This window comes from Manis javanica, chromosome 17 (genome assembly GCF_040802235.1).
Source record: "Manis javanica isolate MJ-LG chromosome 17, MJ_LKY, whole genome shotgun sequence".
Lineage (NCBI taxonomy): Eukaryota > Metazoa > Chordata > Mammalia > Pholidota > Manidae > Manis > Manis javanica.
Window position 1 is genome coordinate 19986399 of NC_133172.1, and position 21311 is coordinate 20007709.

Below are 21311 nucleotides of genomic sequence, written 5' to 3' on the forward strand. Positions count from 1 at the left end.
AAGCGCCCTCGCTCGCGCGCCTTTTTTCTGTCACGTGTCCCAATGGTGTCGCATAACCTCCCTGGACACCGTGCTTCCCGCAGAGGGGTCGGAAGCCAGGAGACCTCTCTGAGGCTCCCGTCCACCCCAAGAGCCCACAGCGCGCAAACTGCTCCTCGGGCACCTTCCTCAGCGAGCTCCGCCCCGCCCCGCCCCCCGCCCCGCCCCCTGCCCCGCCCTGCAGTGTTTCAGGTCCCGCTGGGATCTGCCCCTCGGACCCGGCGCCGCCTCAGGCGCCTGTTTGCAGGCTGTTCTACTGCAGTCGCGCTCTTAACACCTTGGTTGCACAGTGCTGCTCTGAAGCGGTATCTGACCCCGAAGGCTTAATGCTCCGCTCTTAAGTCTTTCCCTAACCTTTAACTATCTGATGGACTCTTGGAATCTGCGACATCCCCCTAATCTAAATCGACCCATTCCTTTTTCTTTTTCTTTCTTTTTTTAGGAGAGGAAAACAGGGACTTTTATTTAGAGATAAAGCAAGAGGACAGAGCTTCTAGCTCAGGCCAGGAGGGGACAAGAGAGCCCCTCGACCCGTTTCTTAAATGCTTAATCTGGGAACTCTACTCTCAGGCGAAAAGGTACTATATTACAGTTCTGTTGTATCAATGCTCCAAACACATTTTACTAGTTTTCCAATGAACCTCCTGTACACGAAATTTTCTGCTATCTCCATATTGTTAACTACTACTCTTACTTAGATTGCTTGGCTTAACAATTCAACCAAATACTTGATAATATCAGATTACTCTATGTCATAAATTGGATTCTCAGGGAAGCAGACACTGAGATGGTGATTATCACGCCTCACATTTATTTTGAAATGGTTTTTGGCATCAGCGCCTGTTGCAAGGTAGAGGAAGTAAACAGTATTGGGCGGAGGGAGAAGTGGAGAAACAGCTGTTTCTGTTTATGCAGAAGGCCCCAGCCAATCCCTCAGGGAGCTCTGGATCTGAGATCTTCAATATGGTCCCAAATTGGGACGAGGCCCTGGGTTTTATACTCCCACACTGATTAGTGTTAACTGAAAAGGAAAACAGCATTTGAGGTTAAAAAACAGGCTTTATTTCATAAAGTTTGCAAACTAAGAAGACGCAATCTGGTGTAGAACTGTTAACTGTAAAAATAAAGCTGTCGGCTATTTCACGAGCAAAAATGGGTTTATTTGGGTATAGCAGTAAATTGCAATGCTGGAAAAAGCAATCTTACGGCAAAACCACAAAGCAAATCTGGAGAACAAAGGAGAGGAGTGCTCTTTTATAGAAGAAAGGGTGAGGGTGAGGGGACTGTTATAAGCAAAAAACCCATTGGAGGAAACTGGGAGTCCCACTTGTTGTGGCTGCTCATTGGCTGAGTTGTAACAGTCTCTCAACTGTTGCCAGGCAGTTGCTGGGGAAGACAGAAACTCTCCCCTATTCCTACTGGGTGGTAAAGTAGCCAAATAGTATGAGTTATAAGGTGTCCAGTTCCTTCCTGTGGGGTCTGCAATTGACCAGGAGTGGTGGGCACTAGAGCTCCCACTGCAGGTCTCCTGATGCCAGGTTAGTGAGGCTTCCCTTTATCCAATTCACAGAACCAAAAAGTCTGCCACCCCCTAGAGTCCCAGGGGAGAGTTTAAGAAGTTAAAAACTGCCCTGGAGGTGAGCAGGTGATTAGTTTCTTACTGGTTGACCTCATAGCCAAAATCACAAATTCTGTTTATTTGGTCAGGGACTTTCCAAAGCCCTTTGTTTAAAAAAAAGGAGCCATTTTCGTGGGCAGCATAGCCGTCTAGCAGGAGGCTCTGAACTGGTTATTTTCTACACTGCAGCACCCATTGTGGCACTAGTCATGCTACCCCTGGCTTCATATCATCCTTTCCTTTGTCACTAGTCAATGCATGTGGGCATCCTCTACTAAAGGGACATTATTCTGACCATTTCATCTCCTTAGAACATCTTCATATGTATCCAAATCACTGTCTCTCTTACTTGCTTTAAATATTTGCTCAAATATCATTTCCCTTCTGAGATCCACCCTGGCCCCTCTATTCCCTATTGCAATCCATCCTCTTCCGCGATTTCAGCGATTCCTTTTTTTTCTTTTCCATTACATCTGTCACCTTATATGTTACTATGTAATTTCTAACATTTCCCTCATTCTTTATTGTCTGCTTCCCTCAGTGCAAATGAAGGCTACAGGGGGACGCATTTCTTTGTAGGTTTACTCACTGATGTGTACCCCAAAGCATCTGGATGATCTGCACTAGAAGTTCATCTGCACTAGAACAGGTGCTCAGTAGATGTTTGTGGACACAGTGAAACTCCCAGAAACCATGGCTTTCTTTCCACCTTCACACATCTGTTTACTCTCTCTCTATTGTTACTATTCCTCTCCCTCCAAGCTCAGTGTTATCTGAAATAGAAATAAATCACACTTTGAGGAAACAAAAATTTAATGGTAGCCACGATTCCAGTACAGCTGTTGCCTCAATTAATTGCCTCACTTCTCAGAACTCAGTGTTCTAAACTTAACTCTCTTTGAGATTTACCCTTTCTCAGGCTTCAAGATGATTTTCTTCTCTAGTCTTGTTATTCTTTTTTTAGATAATTTCATTAATCAACATTCGTGGCTTTCTGGGAATTGTTCACATCACAAATGTTTTTCCAAGGTCATCTTAATTCCCCATGCAGACCTTGTCATTAAACTTATGGATGAAATGATAATCACTTTTCAGGAGATGAGATGTGGCAGCTCAAGCCTTCATCTCAAGAGTTCAGATGCCCCCTCTTTGCAAATGCATGAGATGCTACAACCGCAGCCACTTTCCTAGGAGGAAACAATTTGGTAAGTGGCTATTCTTTTCAGATTAATATATGAAACTTCAAAGAAATATCTCAGGAAATGCAGTAAGAAACATTATATAGACAAAGAGTTGTGCTACCTGGGTTAGAAGAGCATCCCTGGTAGAGATCAGTGAGGGTTACCTGAGGGATCCAGAGCTGTCAGTCTCTGCCTGCTTTAGGGCTTCTTCCTTCCTCATACAACACCATCTGAAATCTCCATCTGGCCCCTGACTAATAAAACACCTAAACATCACCATATTTGTGCTAAACTCTTGACTCTATACACAAGTAAAGACTAATAAAATAATGATCATTAGCTCTGATCTTTGGAGTGGTCACTTGGCCTCTGAGGGCCATTTTGTGAAATGTACAGAGGTTTGTGTATCTGTGGGAGTGTGCCACCACATTGGGCATCTGTTGTAATAAAAAAAGACTAATAATTTTTCTCAAAAATATTTGTGATTTTATAATTCCTTTGAGAATCTAATTATTCTTCTAATCTACTGCATTATTACCACCAAGGAAGCCACAGTCCCCTCTGCAAAGTACAAATTGCTAATATAACCAGCCATTAATGGATCCCAAATTCATTAATGAAGCAGTTTGTTCTCACAAATAAAATTCTGTCCAAATAACATTTTGATGGATATTTGCATATCTCCCAGCTCAGATAGTACAGTCCAATTTTCTTGAAAAATCCTGTGATCAGGGGAATGAAACGTCCTTGAATGTCTCCACTTCTTCTAGGGCAGGGACAGTCGGTGTCCACAGCTGGTTCAGGAACCACAGGCTGCTGCCAAGTTGTCTCTGATTTACACAAACTCTGAGTTCTCACTTCAGGCCAAATACATTTCCTGTTTGTCACTTACATATTTTTTTCAGAATGATTTCTTTGTTCCTTTGTTCCTTGGCTTACTTTGCTTCTTTGATACCTTTACTTTTTTTTCCCTGAAATTTTCTTTCTAGTTTTAATTGCTGATAAAAAATTATATTTATAAACATTTTGAACAAATTCATATGTTATTGAAGTTAATGTGAATGTTCTTTCGTGTCTAAACACCCTGATACTCCTCCCCTGTTTCAAAAACCCGAAGAGGAAGCAGTGTTATTAATTGGTATATATATTTTAAGAAGTATATTGCAATAAGGAAAAAAGAAAATTGTTTTTTAAAAAAGAAGTTTATTTATTCATTTATTATCTCTCAGTGAAATCCCCCTTGACAAACCTCTACTTGACCCTCTTGTTATTCATCCTCTGCTCCCTCTGTGAGATGGACTGACTGGTGTCCACAGCAAATGGAAAAATCATTGCTGGGCAGCTGTGCTCCTCCACATCCCAGCTTTTCTCTTCCAGCTACCTGAGTTCTTTTGTGTATGAAAAGTCATTGTTTTACATTAAAAACATTCATGTCATCCTTACATTTTATTTAAATTACATAAAGCGTTTAATATATATACCATAAGCAACTTCAATATGGCTTTCAAAAGAATCCTTTAAGTTAATCTAATCTTGAATGCTCTGAAATACATTTCAAATTTTACACTACTATAAAAATGGTTGTTGTGTAAAATGTTAGTAGTAATTGTAAATTTTAAGAAATAATATCATATAGTATTCGCTCCACAATCTGAGGGGGGCATCTTATCACTACTGGGGTGCATTTAGACCTTATCAGTGGAAAGGGGCAATATATACCTATCCTTTACAGAGTAAGTATATTCTGAGTTTATGCTGATATTTTTGAACCAATTTAGAAGTGCAGAATTTCTACTCAGTATCTGTGGTTTTATATTTGCTCCTACTATTACTTAGGCCAATAACATTTAACTTTTTTCAAAACAAGAGTTCTAATAATTTTATTAGTATGATTATATACAACAGTTTGAGTTCTTTGAATTAAAAAAAACTTTTTATTTTGAAATAAATTTTGATTTTCAGAGTAGTTTCAATAACAGCACACAGTGTTCCCATATACCTATCACCCAGCATCTCCCAATGTAAACTACTTATGTAACTATGTACATTTATCCAAGCCAGTAAATTAATATTGATTCAATATTATTTACTACACTATAGACCTTATTTGGTTTTCTGTAGTTTTCCCATTAGTACCCTTTTCTGTTCCAGGATTGCTTTTCCTTGTCTTTCATGATATGTATAGTTTTGAAGAGTAGTAATCTTTATTATCTATCTATTTATCTATCTATCTATCTATCTACCTATCTATCTAATCTATACATACACACATTATATATAATATAGAGACAGATAATATAAATACATATATTTATAATATATAAATTATATATAGCGTGTGTTATCTACACATTATATATATATATGTACACATGAATATGTATAATATATATTAGACAGAAGGGGAGGTATGTAGAGGCTAACTATATATATATATATATTCTGATATGTACTTATATTCTAGAATAATGCTCAATTTGGGTTTGTCCAGTGTTTTCTCATTCTTGTCTGATGCTATGTATTTTGGGGACTCATACCACAGAGAGGATGCACACTTCTCGTCTCATTATATCAAGGGACGCATAATATAAACAGAGTTTCTCAAATCAAAGTACCTAAAAGCTGCAGGAAACATGCTTTGTCACTGTGATTCAATATGTTATTTTATATACTGTAAAAGCACAATCACTGAAAAGAACTCTTACAACCAGCTCTGCACTGTAAAGGTTAAACCCATGCACTACGAAAATGTCTCCTTTTCAACCACAGGTCGTTTTAGTTGCAACCTCTGAATCAGGAAATGTAACTACTCAGTGTCATAGAGCAATCAAAGGAATGTCATCACACCTGCTTGTTCATGGGTTGCATCCTAACTTCGCTATTCGCTATTTTTGACTGAGCATTGGTGTCTTCTAAAATTTAGATTTACAAATGTTTCCCTGTTTCATCCTAAACTTGTGACAGTCAGTCTCCACATATGCTTTCAACATCCCTTCTCCATCATGCCCAAAACCAAAATCGGTTTCATATTCTGTAGTGTAAAAAAAACAGCTGTTTTGTTTACCTAGCTCCCTAATGCAATTGTATATATGCTTCCATCATTAAAAATAACAGTTGTTTAGACTTCATTTCTAGGTCCTGCTGGCATTGGCATTGTAGTTCTCATTTTCATTATCTGAACTCAGAGAATAGAGTCTCAATACTCACAGTATTAAAAATCAAGTTAGTGCTATCACAATACAAAGCTCAACCATTAATCCACAGGTAAAGATGGACTGTTAAAGCTCATGATTGCTGTACACTTAAGTTGCATAATTCAGAGTGATGCAACAATGATGACCCATTATTGTGCAATTCAAATCATAGTTGCCACTGTCAATGGTCAGGGAACAAATGGCAACAGGGACTACAAATGGCAGATAATCTATACCATAGTCATTTGACATGAAGAAATGATGTTTCTCTCTCACACACACACACACACAACAACCCTACTATCAGAGAACACCAGAGCTTTTGTCCTAGGAAGGTGCTTCCTAGGACTTGCAATTTCCAGTGCTAAATCAAGCACAGGCCTAGACAAACCAGGAAGAGCTGGTTATCTTAGATGTGTAGTTGCATTAACCCCAGGGAAGTGGATGTGCAAGTCTCTATCCCTTAAGGCATTGTATCCTATTATATTTTGGCCCAATTGTTGGCTCTGCATCATTATCTCTCTGGTGGGTGTTTAAAAAGTTAATCCAGCTCTTTCTCATTGTAATGGTAGGACTGATGCACATCCTAAAGCAGAAGCCAGAATCTACAGTCTTTTTGGGAGGCTTGGGGGTATAGGAATATATATCTATATTAGGCAAAAAGGCAGAAATGAGCAGGATTAAAAGGAGAAAGGGTCCCCCAAAGATGACTCAGGGAGTTGATCAAATAGAACCAGAAAGCCAGAAATGACTCTAACAGCTAATCAGATGAAGCCACAAGGGCCAAGAGTGACTCAGGAAATGTCCAGGGTCCCCCCAGATAAGAAACATCAGAGGCACAGGCACAGCACAGCCCCTGTCCCCATTTCACTAATCAGAACAAGCCTAGAGAGCTGACAGCTGTCAATCAAGGACCTCTCTGCCCTACCAAAACCACATAAAAGAAGCCTCAGAATGAGCATCCATGCCTGCCTGTCTTATTTTAGGCAGGCCCGCTCTGCTACTCTATGCAGAGTGTATTAAAACTTACTTTGCTTTCTTGACTTTGGTCTCTCATCTCACCGTATCTGACTTCCCTGCGACACTGAGCTGAGTCCTTTCCTTCCTAACATTTAGACTGTACAAATATACAATCTTTGGTGTTTATTTATACAATAAAATGACCATCTCTTTTGATATATAGGAAAAGCCATGCAATGTGTTATTATATTTAAATTCTGCTTCACATTGTTGCTGGGCAATCCAATCTGGGGAGATCTCCCTGTGTGCTTGGTGAGACCTCAGCCCAGGAGGGCTTCCTGACTCTGATTGAGAAAGAATTCACGACAGGTTGGTAGGGTGCAGGTAAGGAAGGAATTCATTAAAGAGAGAATAGTAGCAAATGACAGCAGCCTTACAGGCAGTGGAGTGCAAGTAAGAGCAGAGGGAGGAAAGGGAAGCTCACTGAACTCCTGCTCAGCATAGGGCAGACCCCTTGCCAGCTCCTGAAGCCAGGGTCACCAGATGTCCAGTGTCCACTTGAATCTGCACCACCTGGGAACTAAGCCCCCTACTACCCCTGGATTTGGGAGAGACGCAGGGGACTGGATGGAGTGAGATTATGTCCTAAACACTTCCCAAAGGCAAAGAAAGGAGATTTTCAGGCAGGCTACTAAAGAGCATGATCATATCGCTGTAGTCCTGTCCCGGTCACCCAGGCGATGGGAACTTGCAAGCTTAAATCAGAGCTCTCAGTAGCCCTTCCCTACTTGTCTGAAGTAGAACAGAGTGAAATCTAGTGCTTAAATCTAGAAAATTGAATGAAATAGCAAAGTAACAAAGATGCTTACAAAGACACTGGGAAAAGGTGTTTCTGCTGATGGAAGAGTGCAGAAAAAAATGCAACTAAGTTGAGCGGCAAGAAGGTTTTATTTAAGGCAAAGTACACACTTAAAGAAAGGGGAGTGTGGGCAGCCTCAGAAAAGAGGCATGCTTAAAGGCTTAGGATTCATGTCTTTTAAGTATTTCAAGAATGGGGTCAGGGTGGGTGTAGGCTTCACATGTGGTTTCATGATGTCTATCTCTGGTGAGAGACATCATGTCATTATACTTAGTCCTCTAGGTATATAAGATAAACTTAACACAAGGAATTTATAGATACTGTTCTTCTCCAAGATAGTGGTTACCCTCAAGCAGTGGGGACATACGATTTAGGACTGCTCGTCCTGACTTACGATAGGGTCAGTTGTTGACTAATTACCATAGAGTATGTTAGGATCTTACCTCCTAACTCCCTAGTTTTTAAAATGGAATCTCGGTCTTACAATGGAGTCCCTCCTGTTCTTCCTATACTGTTTATATCTTGACATTTTTTATCATAGGCAGGAAAAATGAATCATGATGCTTGCCCCATGTCCCTGCCCTGCCTCACTATTATTATGGATCAATTTTTTTTTAATTTTAGGTTAATTTTTGTTTTAGAATATTGTCCTAAAATTAAACTTATAAAGCCACATTGATTCTAAAATGTCTTCTGCCAAATATGTCTCTTCAAACTATGCTCTGTCTTCCACATAGGTAATACTTTTTTATTTATCTTTGTACTATTTTTCTTTTTAAATAAGCACACACAAATACACATAAACACACACACACACAAACACATATAGTTTGCTCCTCCCTTAGAAAAGGAATAGCAAAATGTAGAGTTTATACTGATGTGTGTAAAAACTTTCTTTCTTTTCTTTTAAAGATTTTAATCATTTATTTATTTGTATATATTTAAGGTGTACAACATGATTTGATATAATATGCAGAGTGAAATAATTACTAGTCATGCTAATTAACATATCTGCTCCTGCATAATAATTTGTGTGTGTATAATGTGAGCGCCTGAAATCTACCTTTATAGCAAATTTTCAGAATTCAATACATTATAAACTATAGTCATCATACTATACATTAGATCTCTAGACTTATTCAACATACATAATTGCAACTTTGTACCTTTTAACCAATATCTCCCTATTTCTCCCACCTCCCTGTCCCTGGTAACCATGACTCTACTATCTGTTTCTAGGTATTTGACTTTTTTAGATTCCACATATAAATGAAATTATGCAGTTTTTTTCTTTCTGTGTCTGGTTTATTTCACTTAGCATAATATCTTCCAGAGTCATCCCTGTTGTTGCAAATGGCACAATCCCCTTATTTTATAAGGTTGACCAATATTCCACTGTGTGTGTGTGTGTGTGTGTGTGTGTGTGTGTATACACATACATGTATGTATGTATACCACATTTTCTTTATCCATTCATCTGTCAATGGATGGTTAGGTTGTTTCCATGCCTTGATATTGTGAATAATGCCACAATGAACATGGGAGTGTAGATATCTCTTCAAGGTACTAATTTCATTTTCTTTGGGTATATACCCAGAAAAGGGATTGCTGGATTATATGGTAATTCTATTTTTAGTCTTTTGAGGGACCATCATACTGTTTTCCATAATGGATGTAGCAATTTACTGGGTAATACCCTATGTGGATGAGGCTTTGTTTATGCAACAAATTTCTTTATATTGAATAGTTGCATGGTTTCCAGATTTTTTTTTTAGAAATACTGAAAGTTTTTCTTTAGAAAAATATAGTGAATAAAATTTTGCATGCTTAAAGATATTCTTAATGTTGATTTTAAGTGATAAATGTGGGTTCTATTAAGCATTAAGGGACATATGAAGATGGTAATATGTATAATTTTATGTTCCTCCAGATTCCAATGAGTGCAATTAAAATCCATATCCCCTAGATATTGATGTGATGGGTTTGCCCAATTTGAGAATGGGGATAATCTTCCTCATTCAGATGCAAGTTGGGATTCTGGAAAATTCCACTCTTCTTTTAACTTTTATTATTAGTATGCTTTCATTACACAATCACAGACTCACAGACCAGATTCTCAACCAACTGGTCTTGGCCAACTCCTTGGTGCTTTTCTCCAAAGGGATCCCTCAAACAATGGCAACTTTGGGATGGAAATGTTTTCTGGATGATACTGAATGTAAACTTGTCTTCTACTTGCACAGAGTGGGAAGAGGAGTTTCCCTCAGCGCTACCTGCCTCCTCAGTAGCTTCCAGGCCATTAAGCTTAGGTCCAGTTTCTCCAGGTGGATGGAACTCGGGGTTAAATCCCCCAAATGCGTTGGCTTCGGCTGTTCCTTTTCATGGATACTGAATCTCTTGATAAATATCTTTATCCCCATGAAGGTGACTGGTCCATTGAATAGAAAAAAATATCAGTTTGGAAAAACTGAAAGATTATGGCTGTTGTTCTGGGATTATGGCTGAGAAATTTACAATCACATTATATGCTCTTGTTTATTTTTCCATTGACTTCATATGCTTAGGTCTCATGGTGTGGAGTAGTGGCTCCATGGTCTTTGTTCTACACAGGCACAAGCAGCGAATACAACACATACACAGTAACAGACTTGCTCCCAAGACTTCCCATGAGACCAGAGCCATACACACCATCCTGATCCTTGTAAGCAGCTATGTCTTCTTTTACTTACTATCTTCCATTTTGACTCTCTGTGTTTCACTAATTGCGAAGCCAAGTCAGTGGCTGGTGGACAGCTCTGTGCTGGTAGCTTCATGTTTCCCAACATTCAGCCCCTTCGTGCTCATCAGGAATGACAAGCGTGTCTCTAAATCCCTCTTTGCCTGTTGGTTCAGAAAACCAAATTAGTTATCTTCTGATCTATGCAGGTAAATCTATTATTAATGTTCTTACTTATATGTAGATGTCTATTATGTGCTACGTATTTTATTTGTAGGAACTTATGAAACACAGTGACTAAGAGAAAGATCTCTACCCTCATAAAACACATACTGAGCCCAAAAATTAGATTATTTGTACAATTATACAAATATTATCTAATATAATTATGCTGTATTCTTCAGTGAAGAAGTTCAAGGTCTTTCTGAGAGTGTAAGGTAGAGAAACTTCCAAAGTTGTGGATGTAAGTGGTATCACCTGTACTGTACTATATATTATACTAGAATTTGTACTATATTATATTTAGTATAATGTAGTAAATTAGGGTTCTTCAGAGAAACAAAACCAATAGGATATGTATGTATAGCAAGAGAGATTTATTTTAAAGAATTATTTTAAGGAATTAATCATGTGATTATAGAGACTGGGAAATCCAAAATTTGCAGAGTGGTCTCTCCAGCTGGAGACCCAAAGAAGAGCTGATGTTGCAGTTTAAATCTGAAGGCCATTTGCTGGAAGAATTCCTTCTCATTTGGGGGAGCTCAGTCCTTGTTCTGATTGGATAAGGCCCACCATTTTATGGAGAGTAATCTGCCTAACTACAAATTCACCAGCTTAAATGTTATTCTCATCCAAAAGCCACCCTCACAGAAACATCAGATTAATATACAACCAAATAACTATGGCCTAGCCAACTTGAAACATAAAATTAACCACCTCATGGAGATATATGAATAGTTTAATATGTTATCTAAGCATATATGCGTCAATTTATATCAGTCAATGGGAATATTACACGGAAAGACCCATTGTCGGAATACACATACACCCTCAGCAACCCTACCCCAAATCCAGTGTTTCTGGCAAAATGCACTAGATCAGACAATAATTCAAACTTTATCCCAAATATAAAGGGAGGCCAATCAAAGGTTTCAGTCACATGGATGAATTGTCAGCTCTACTAATTACAAAGCATTTAATATGTAGTCAACCTGATGTGTTTCATGTTAACATGCTTATATGTAAAACCTAATGACAGTTAAGATTTTAGTTTAATGGTCCTCAAACAGAATCTTCAATTTTGACTTTCATTACATTTTAAACAAAAGCAGAATTTCAGAAAAGTTTAAGCATTTCTCACTCAGTTTCCCATTTGTACCTTCATAGATAATTTCTCATTTATTTTCAATGATTTTTTTTTTTTTGCTATTCATTTGAGGCTGCCCAAATTGTCTTTAAGGATTTAAATTTAATCTTTAAATTTTCATGAGTGATCCAGGCATTTTATACAACTGCTTTGTAGGATAGCTCACTAATTCCTGAGATTGATTCTATTTCTTGAGAATGTACTCCTTCAGATTCATTTGCATGCCGAGATGATGAAAATATATCATTAGTATAGGAAATTGCTTTATACTGTTGTAGAGTTTAATGTGTCTTTCTAAAGTTAATGCTTATGTAACTACCACACTGCGGGCATTACAAGTAATATTAGCAGTGCCCCAAGGGTCCTGGATGCTCGATATCTGTCACAGTATGCCCCTCTCCAAGAGGGACCTAACATTCTGATTTTTAAAGTCAGCATGTCCTGGGCTTTTCTGGATAGTTTTCCCTACTGTGTTAGAATCTAAAAAATATATTTGTTTCTGCCTATTGTTAATCATGTGCTCTGTTTGTAAGACAAGTCTCTAACTTCTTTCAGAAATAAATGTTTATAAGATTTACCATGTTGTTCCATTGTACTGCTGATGGGCTTTTGTATTGCTTCCAGGTATTGATAATAGCAATGCTGCCATGAAAGTTTTTGTCATGTATCTGATGCACATAAGATCATAGTTCTTCAAAGCAGTGATTTCCCCATTGTCATTAATTAGGTGCCCACATGTGTGTGGATCTCCTTCTGAGCTCTGTATTTTTGCCACTCATCTGTCAGTCTCACACTGAAAATATCCAAGTCAAGTGATCCTTATTTCTAAAACTTTATAATATGTCCTAATTTTTAGTAGAAAAAGCCACCAAATCATTTTTATTTACTTTTCTAAGTACATCTTTGTGATTATTTGTTCTGCGAATTTCCTTATGAGCTTTAGAAAACTTAAAACAAGCATTTAGCATGTACTCACATGTCCTTTTGTCCCCCAGTACTACCAACAGAGCAGAAGCCAATACACTTTGGGAATCTAATTTCGAGCTTCATTCACCCGGAGTAACTGGGGCCTAGAAGTCACTGAGGAAGCAGATGGTGCCCAGGAAATCTCCCGTTGCCACCTGTGAGGTAGAGGAAAAGTTTACATGAATATCATTCAGGAAATATTTCCAGTGCTAAACAGAACTTACTGTGAAAGTGTGTGCATTGTGTGTGTGTGTGAACTTACTTTGTTATTTTAAAGAAAATTTATCGGAATGTTGATTATCCTCTCAGCATCCTGAAGGTTTACTTTTCTTATTTGAATAATTGCTTTAAGAGTGCCCTCCTGGTAAATCTCAGTTTGAAGAAAGAAGCCAGGGTCTAATGTGTTCACAAATATTTATTTTTCTCTTTCTTTCAAATATTCTTGGTGTGAAAAAATTTTTCCTTCAGTACTTTAAACCTTTTACTTCTTTATACTCTTGCATCTACAATATAATTCTCTCTATATATAAGTATATATATATAATTAATTATAACTATAATCCACTCTATGACTATAGTTATCAAGTGTACTGGAACTGAGCTCAGGCTGATCTTGTTATTGTTTCTCTTTGCCCCTGGTGCCCTTTATCTTACCACAATGCATCTCAATGTATATTTCTCTTTTCTAAACATTTTCCTTTCTATATTTCCTCACCTTCTTTAAGTTCTGTTATCTAGATGTATGTCTGCTTCTATCGTTGATTCTTATTAGCACTTTTAGCTTTTAATATTTTTGATGGCTCGGCCCCTTTCCAACTGCATTTATAGTTCCTCTCTCTGATATTTCATCTTACCATTTCATATTTTAGCTATATCCACCTTATTATTCCATCCATTGTATTTTGATAAGATTGTATTTTAGTCCCAATATTTCTACACTTATACTTCCTTATCTTATACTGTGATACTAATATCCACCTTGCTTTGACTGTTGTCATTGCATTTTATTTAATAGACATATTAAATCTGTCAAAGAAGATATTTTTCCATTGTTACACACAGCTATATTTTATAATACTTGTACTTTGAGATATCTTTGAAAGATACCTTCTTTACCACATTAAAACACAATAGAAGGTTACAGTAATGTAATTAGGTGGAAGTGAGAGCCAATTCCACTTTGCAGCCCAGTGGTTTTGTAGCCTTTAGCTGTAGGAGGAGGAATGAGGTCAGAAGTCCCATGCCTCATCAGAATCAGGGAGGAAGATGAGAAACCTCTTCATGGCCACCTCCTGTAAGATAGGAAGACAAGTGAAAAATGTCCTGTGAAAGCTCTTCATGAGATTGTCTATCTTGCCATGTCCTGTGGATGATCACAGGACATTCTGCCAGCATGTAGGTTACACTACCTATATGGCCTATGTGAAGATATACAAGATCACCAGAGTGCCATGGTGGAGCTGTTTCCATATGTGTGGTATTGGCACAAAAACAGACAAATAGATCCATGGCATAGAATAGGAAGCTCAGAGACAATCTCAGGTCTGTAGGGAGCTTTTACGTAATGTGTATACTATAACAAATCAATGGCAGGGAGGTGTGATGTCTTGTGATATTCAGCCTACTTAGTACATCTACATCTTCACAATGAGTGGTAACTCTCTGACCCCATCCTTTACTGCTACCATCGGCTTCTCAAATACACACACAAAAACTCTTAGAAACCCTGCATTGATACTCACACATCCTGGAATGATTTTGTCCTAGATATACACATAGCCTATTTCCTCATATTCTTCATATCAATACTCAAAAGTCAAACTCTCAAAGATATCTTCATCAAATTGCCTAACACACATCAAAACCATATTTCCTATTTTAAAATAATTTTCAAAAGAAAATCCAAAATCCTAACAGATTTACAGGAAGAGAGTTCTATAAAATATTTGATGAAATGATAAATCCAAATATACTCAAAATCTTTGGAGATCAGTAACCAACTAATTTTTATTTAGATTTTTTATTAATGTATGATTGATATACATTCTTATGAAGGGTTCACATGAAAAAAACAATGCAGTTACTACATTTACCCATATTATCAAGTCCCCACCCATACCCCAATGCAGTCACTGTCCATCAGTGCAGTAAGATGCCACAGATCCATTATGTGCCTTCTCTGTGCTACACTGTTCTCCCTGTGATCCCCCACACCATGTGTACTAAAGATAATACCCCTCAATCCCCTTCTCCCTCCCTCCCCACCCCCATCCAACCCCCCTCACCTTTGGTAACCACTAGTTCCTTCTTGGAGTCTCTGAGTCTGCTGCTATTTTGTTCCTTCAGTTTTGCTTCATTGTTATACTCCACAAATGAGGGAAATCATTTGGCATTTGTCTTTCTCCACCTGGCTTATTTCACTGAGCATAATGTCCTCCAGCTCCACCCATGTTGTTGCAAATGGTAGGATTTGTTTCTTTCTTATGGCTGAATAGTATTCCATTGTGTATATGTACCACATCTTCTTTATCCATTCATCTACTGATGGACACTTAGGTTGCTTCCTTTCTTGGCTATTGTAAATAGTGCTGCGATAAACATAGGGGTGCATCTGTCTTTTTGAATCTGAGAAGTTGTATTCTTTGGGTAAATTCTAAGGAGTGGGATTCCCGGGTCAAATGGTATTTCTATTTTGAGCTTTTTGAGGAACCTCCATATTGCTTTCCACAATGGTTGAACTAGTTTACATTCCCACCAGCAGTGCAGAAGGGTTCCCCTTTCTCTGCATCCTCGCCAGCATTTCTTGTTCTTAGTCTTTTCGATGCTGGCCATCCCTACTGGTGTGAGGTGATATCTCATTGTGATTTTAATTAGCATTTCCCTGATGATTAGTGATGTGGAGCATGTTTTCATGTGTCTCTTGGCCATCTGAATTTCTTCTTTGGAGAGCTGTCTCTTCATATCCTCTGCCCATTCATTAATCGGGTTATTTGCTTTTTGGGTTTTGAGGTGTGTAAGTTCTTTATATATTTTGGATGTTAAACTCTTGTCGGATATGTCATTTACAAATATATTCTCCCATACTGTAGGATGCCTTTTTTTTTTGCTATCATTAATCTACAATTACATGAATAACATTATGTTTACTAGGCTCCCCCCTTCACCAAGTACCCCCCACAAACCCCATTACAGTCACTGTCCATCAGCATAGTAAGATGCTATAGAGTCACTACTTGTCTTCTCTGTGTTGTACATCTCTCTGCGTGCCTCCCCCTACATTATACATGCTAATTGTAATGCCCCCTTGCTCCCCACCCTTATCCGTCCCTTCCCACCCATCCTCCACAGTCCCTTTCCCTTTGGTAACTGCTAGTCCATTCTTGGGTTCTGTGATTCTGTTGCTGATTTGTTCCTTCAGTTTTTGCTTTGTTCTTATACTCCACATATGAGTGAAATCATCTGATACTTGTCTTTCTCTGCTTGGCTTATTTCTATGAGCATAATACCTTCTAGCTCCATCCATGTTGTTGCAAATGGTAGGATTTGTTTTCTTCTTATGGCTGAATAATACTCCATTGTGTTTATGTACCACATCTTCTTTATCCATTCATCTACTGATGGACACTTAGGGTGCTTCCATTTCTTGGCTATTGTGAATAGTGCTGCGATAAACATAGGGGTGCATCTGTCTTTTTCAAACTGGGCTGCTGTATTCTTAGGGTAAATTCCTAGGAGTGGAATTCCCGGGTGAAATGGTATTTCTATTTTGAGCTTTTTGAGGAACCTCCATACTGCTTTCCACAATGGTTGAACTAGTTTACATTCCCACCAGGAGTGTAGGAGGGTTCCCCTTTCTCCACAACCTTGGCAACATTTGTTGTTGTTTGTCTTTTGAATGGTGGCAATTCTTACTGGTGTGAGGTGATATCTCATTGTGGTTTTAATTTGCATTTCTCTTATGACTAGTGATGTGGAGCATCTTTTCATGTGTCTGTTGGCCATCTGAATTTCTTCTTTGGAGAACTGTCTCTTCATATCCTCTGCCCATTTGTTAATTGGGTTATTTGCTTTTTGGGTTTTGAGGCATGTAAGTTCTTTGTATATTTTGGATGTTAAGCCCTTGTCAGATATATCATTTACAAATATATTCTCCCATACTCTAGGATGCCTTTTTGTTCTGTTGATGGTGTCATTTGCTGTACAGAAACTTTTTAGTTTGATGTACTCCCATGAGTTCATTTTTGCTTTTGTTTCCCTTTCTCAAGGAGATGCATTCAGGAAGAGGTTGCTCATGCTTATAGTCAGGAGATGTTTGCCTATATTGTCTTCTAAGAGTTTTATGGTTTCATGACTTACATTCAGGTCTTCTATCCATTTTGAGTCTACTTTTGTGTATGGGGTTAAACAATAATCCAGTTTCATTCTCTTGCATGTAGCTGTCTAGTTTTGCCAACACCACCTGTTAAGAAGGCTTCCATTTCCCCATTGTATATACAGGACTCCTTTGTCACATATTAATTGACCATATATGGTTGGGTTTATATCAGGGCTCTCTAGTCTGTTCCATTGGTCTATAGGTCTGTTCTTGTGCCAGTGTCAAATTGTCTTGATTACTGTGACTTTGCAGTAGAGCTTGAAGTTGGGTAGCATAATGCCGCCAGCTTTATTCTTCCTTCTTGGAATTGCTTTTGCTATTTGAGGTTTTTTGTGGTTCCATATGAATTTTAAAATGATTCTGTAGTTCATTGAAGAATGCTGTTGGTATTTTGATAGGAATTGCATTGAATCTATAGATTGCTTTAGGCAGGATGGCCATTTTGGCAATATTAATTTGTCCTATCCATGAGCATGGGATGAGTTTCCATTTATTGGTATCTTCTTTAATTTATTTTAAGAGTGTCTTATAGTTTTCAGGATATAGGTCTTTCACTTCGTTTGTTAGGTTTATATCTAGGTATTTTATTCTTTTTGATGCACCTGTGAATTGAATTGTTTTGCTGATTTCTCTCTCTGCTAGTTCATTGTTAGTATAGAGGAATGCAACAGATTTCCTCGTATAAATTTTGTATCCTGCAACTTTTTCGAATTCAGATATTAGGTCTAGTAGTTTGGGAGTAGATTTCTCAGGGTTTTTTATGTACAATATCATGTCATCTGCAAACAGGGACAGTTTAACTTCTTCCTTGCCAATCTGGGTGCCTTTTATTTCTTTGTGTTGTCCGATTGCTGTGGTTAGGACCTCCAGAACTATGTTGAATAGAAGTGGGGAGAGTGGGTGTCCTTGTCTTGTTCATGATCTTAAAGGAAAAGCTTTCAGGTTCTTGCTGTTAAGTATGATGTTGGCTGTGGGTTTGTCATATATGGCATTTATTATGTTGAGGTACTTGCCCTCTATACTCATTTTCGTGAGAGTTTTTATCATGAATGAGTGTTGAATTTTGTCAAATGCTTTTTCAGCATCTATGGAGATGACCATGTGGTTTTTGTCCTTCTTTTTGTTGATGTGGTGGATGATGTTGATGGATTTTCAAATGTTGTACCATCCCTTCATCCCTGCAATAAATCCTACTTGATCATGATGGATGATCTTTTTGATGTATTTTGTTTGTTTGTTTTCATTAATCTACAATTACATGAAGAACATTATGTTTAGTAGGCTCTCCCCTACCCCAAGTCCCCCTCACAAGCCCCATTACAGTCACTGTCCATCAGCATAGTAAGATGTTGTAGAATCACTACTTGTCTTCTCTGTGTTGCACAGCCTTCCCCTTCCCCCCCATATTATACATGTTAATCACAATACTGCCTTCCTTCTTCCCCGCCCTTATCCCTCCCTACCCTCCCATTCTCCCCAGTCTCTTTCTCTTTGGTAACTGTTAGTCCATTCTTGGGTTCTGTGATTCTGCTGCTGTTTTGTTCCTTCAGGTTTTCCTCTGTTCTTATACTCCACAGATGAGTGAAATCATTCAGTACTTGTCTTTCTCTGCTTGGCTTATTTCACTGAGCATAATACCCTCTAGCTCCTTCCATGTTGTTGCAAATGGTAGGATTTGTTTTCTTCTTATGGCTGAATAATATTCCATTGTGTATATGTACCACATCTCTATCCATTCATCTACTGATGGACACTTAGGTTGCTTCCATTTCTTCACTATTGTAAATAGTGCTGTGATAAACATAGGGGTGCATCTGTCTTTTTCAAACTGGAGTGCTGCATTCTTAGGGTAAATTCTTAGGAGTGGAATTCCCGGGTGAAATGGTATTTCTATTTTGAGCATTTTGAGGAACCTCCATACTGCTTTCCACAATGGTTGAACTAATTTACATTCCCACCAAGAGTGTAGGAGGGTTCCCCTTACTCCACAACCTCGTTTTTTTATGTATTTGTTAATTCTATTTGCTAATATTTTGTTGAGTATTTTTGCATCTATGTTCATCAGGGATATTGGTCTGTAATTTTCTTTTTTGTGGTGTCTTTGCCTGGTTTCAGTATTACAGTGATGCTGGCCTCATAGAATGAGTTTGGAAGTATTCCCTCTTCTTCTACTCTTTGGAAAACTTTAAGGAGGATGGGTATTAGGTCTTCACTAAAGGTTTGATAAAATTCAGCAGTGAAGCCATCTGGTCCAGGGGTTTTGTTCTTAGGTAGATTTTATTACAAGTTCGATTTTGTTGCTGGTAATTGGTCTGTTCAGTTTATCTGTTTCTTTCTTGGTCAGCCTTGGAAGGTTGTATTTCTCTGGAAAGTTGTCCATTTCTTCTAGGTTATCCAGTTTTTTAGCATATAATCTTTCATAGTATTCTCTAATAATTCTTTGTATTTCTGTGGTGTCCGTAGTGATTTTTCCTTTCTCATTTCTGATAATGTTTATGTGAGTAGACTCTCTTTTTTCTTGATAAGTCTGGCTAGGGGTTTATCTATTTTGTTTATTTTCTCGAAGAACCAGCTCTTGCTTTCATTGATTCTTTCCATTGTTTTATTCTTCTCAATTATATTTATTTATGCTCTAATTTTTATTATGTTCCTCCTTCTACTGACTTTGGGCCTCATTTGTTCTTCTTTTTCTAGTTTCATTAATTATGAGTTTAGACTGCTAATATGGGATTGTTCTTCTTTCCTGAGGTAGGCCTGTATTGCAATATACTTTCCTCTTAGTGCAGCCTTGGCTGCATCCCACAGATTTTGCAGTGTTGAATTATTGTTGTCATTTGTCTCCTGTATTGCTTGATCTCTGTTTTTATTTGGTCATTGATCCATTAGTTATTTAGGAGCATGTTGTGAAGCCTCTGTGGGATTTTTCATTTTCTTTGCATAATTTATTTCTAGTTTCATACCTTTGTGGCCTGAGAAACTGGTTGGTACAATTTCAATCTTTTTTTAATTTACTGAGGCTCTTTTTGTGGCCTAGTATATTATCTATTCTTGAATATGTTCCATGTGCACTTGAGAAGAATGTGTATTCTGCTGCTTTTGGGTGTAGAGTTCTGTAGATATGTGTTAGGTCCATCTGTTATAATGTACTCTATGTCTTTTGATTGGTGCATTCAGTCCATTTACATTTAGGGTGATTATCGATAGGTATGTACTTATTGCCATTTCAGGCTTTAGATTCATGGTTACCAAAGGTTCAAGGTGAACTTCCTTACTATCTAAGAGTCTAAGTTAACTCACTTAATGTGCTATTACAATCTAAGGTTTCTTTTCTTTTTCTCCTCCTTTTTCTTCCTCCTCCATTCTTTACATATTAGGTATCATATTCTGTACTCTTTGTCTATCCCTTGATTGACTTTGGGAATAGTTAATTTAATTTTGCATTTGCTTAGTAATTACCTGTTCTCCTTTCTTTACTGTGGTTTTATTACCTCTGGTGACAGCTATTCAACCTTAGGAACACTTCCATGTATAGCAGTCCCTCCAAAATAGACTGTAGAGATGGTTTGTGGGAGGTAAACTCTCTCAGCTTTTGCTTATCTGGAAATTGTTTAATCCCTCCTTCAAATTTGAATGATAATCTTACTGGGTAAAGTAATCTTGGTTCCAGGCCCTTCTGCTTCATTGCATTAAATACATCATGCCACTCCCTTCTGGCCTGTAAGGTTTCTGCTGAGAAGTCTGATGTTAGCCTGATGGGCTTTCCTTTGTATGTGATCTTATTTCTGTCTCTGGCTGCTTTTAAGAGTCTGTCCTTATCCTTGAACTTTCCCATTTTAATTACTATGTGTCTTGGTGTTGTCTTCCTTGGGTCCCTTGTGTTGGGAGATCTGTGGATCTCCATGGCCTGAGAGACTATCTCCTTCCCCAGATTGGGGAATTTTTCAGCAGTTACCTCCTCAAAGACACTTTCTATCCTTTTCTCTCTCTATTCTTCTTCTGGCACCCCTATAATGCAAATATTATTCCATTTGGATTGG

At 38.0% G+C, this 21311-nt stretch overlaps 1 protein-coding gene and 1 long non-coding RNA gene across 2 annotated transcripts; both read left to right on the forward strand.

Moving 5' to 3' along the window:
• Window positions 1-438: 438 nt before the first annotated feature.
• Window positions 439-13300, forward strand: LOC140847066 (uncharacterized). Its single transcript, XR_012126690.1, has 3 exons — window positions 439-617; window positions 2753-2862; window positions 12929-13300. It is a non-coding gene; the product is annotated as an uncharacterized lncRNA (long non-coding RNA).
• LOC108387954 (vomeronasal type-1 receptor 1-like) lies at window positions 9798-10771 on the forward strand. The gene is given in 2 exon segments (XM_073225995.1): window positions 9798-10293; window positions 10295-10771. Coding segments are annotated over 2 exon segments (927 nt in total). The 5' UTR covers window positions 9798-9828; the 3' UTR covers window positions 10757-10771.
• Window positions 13301-21311: the final 8011 nt, after the last annotated feature.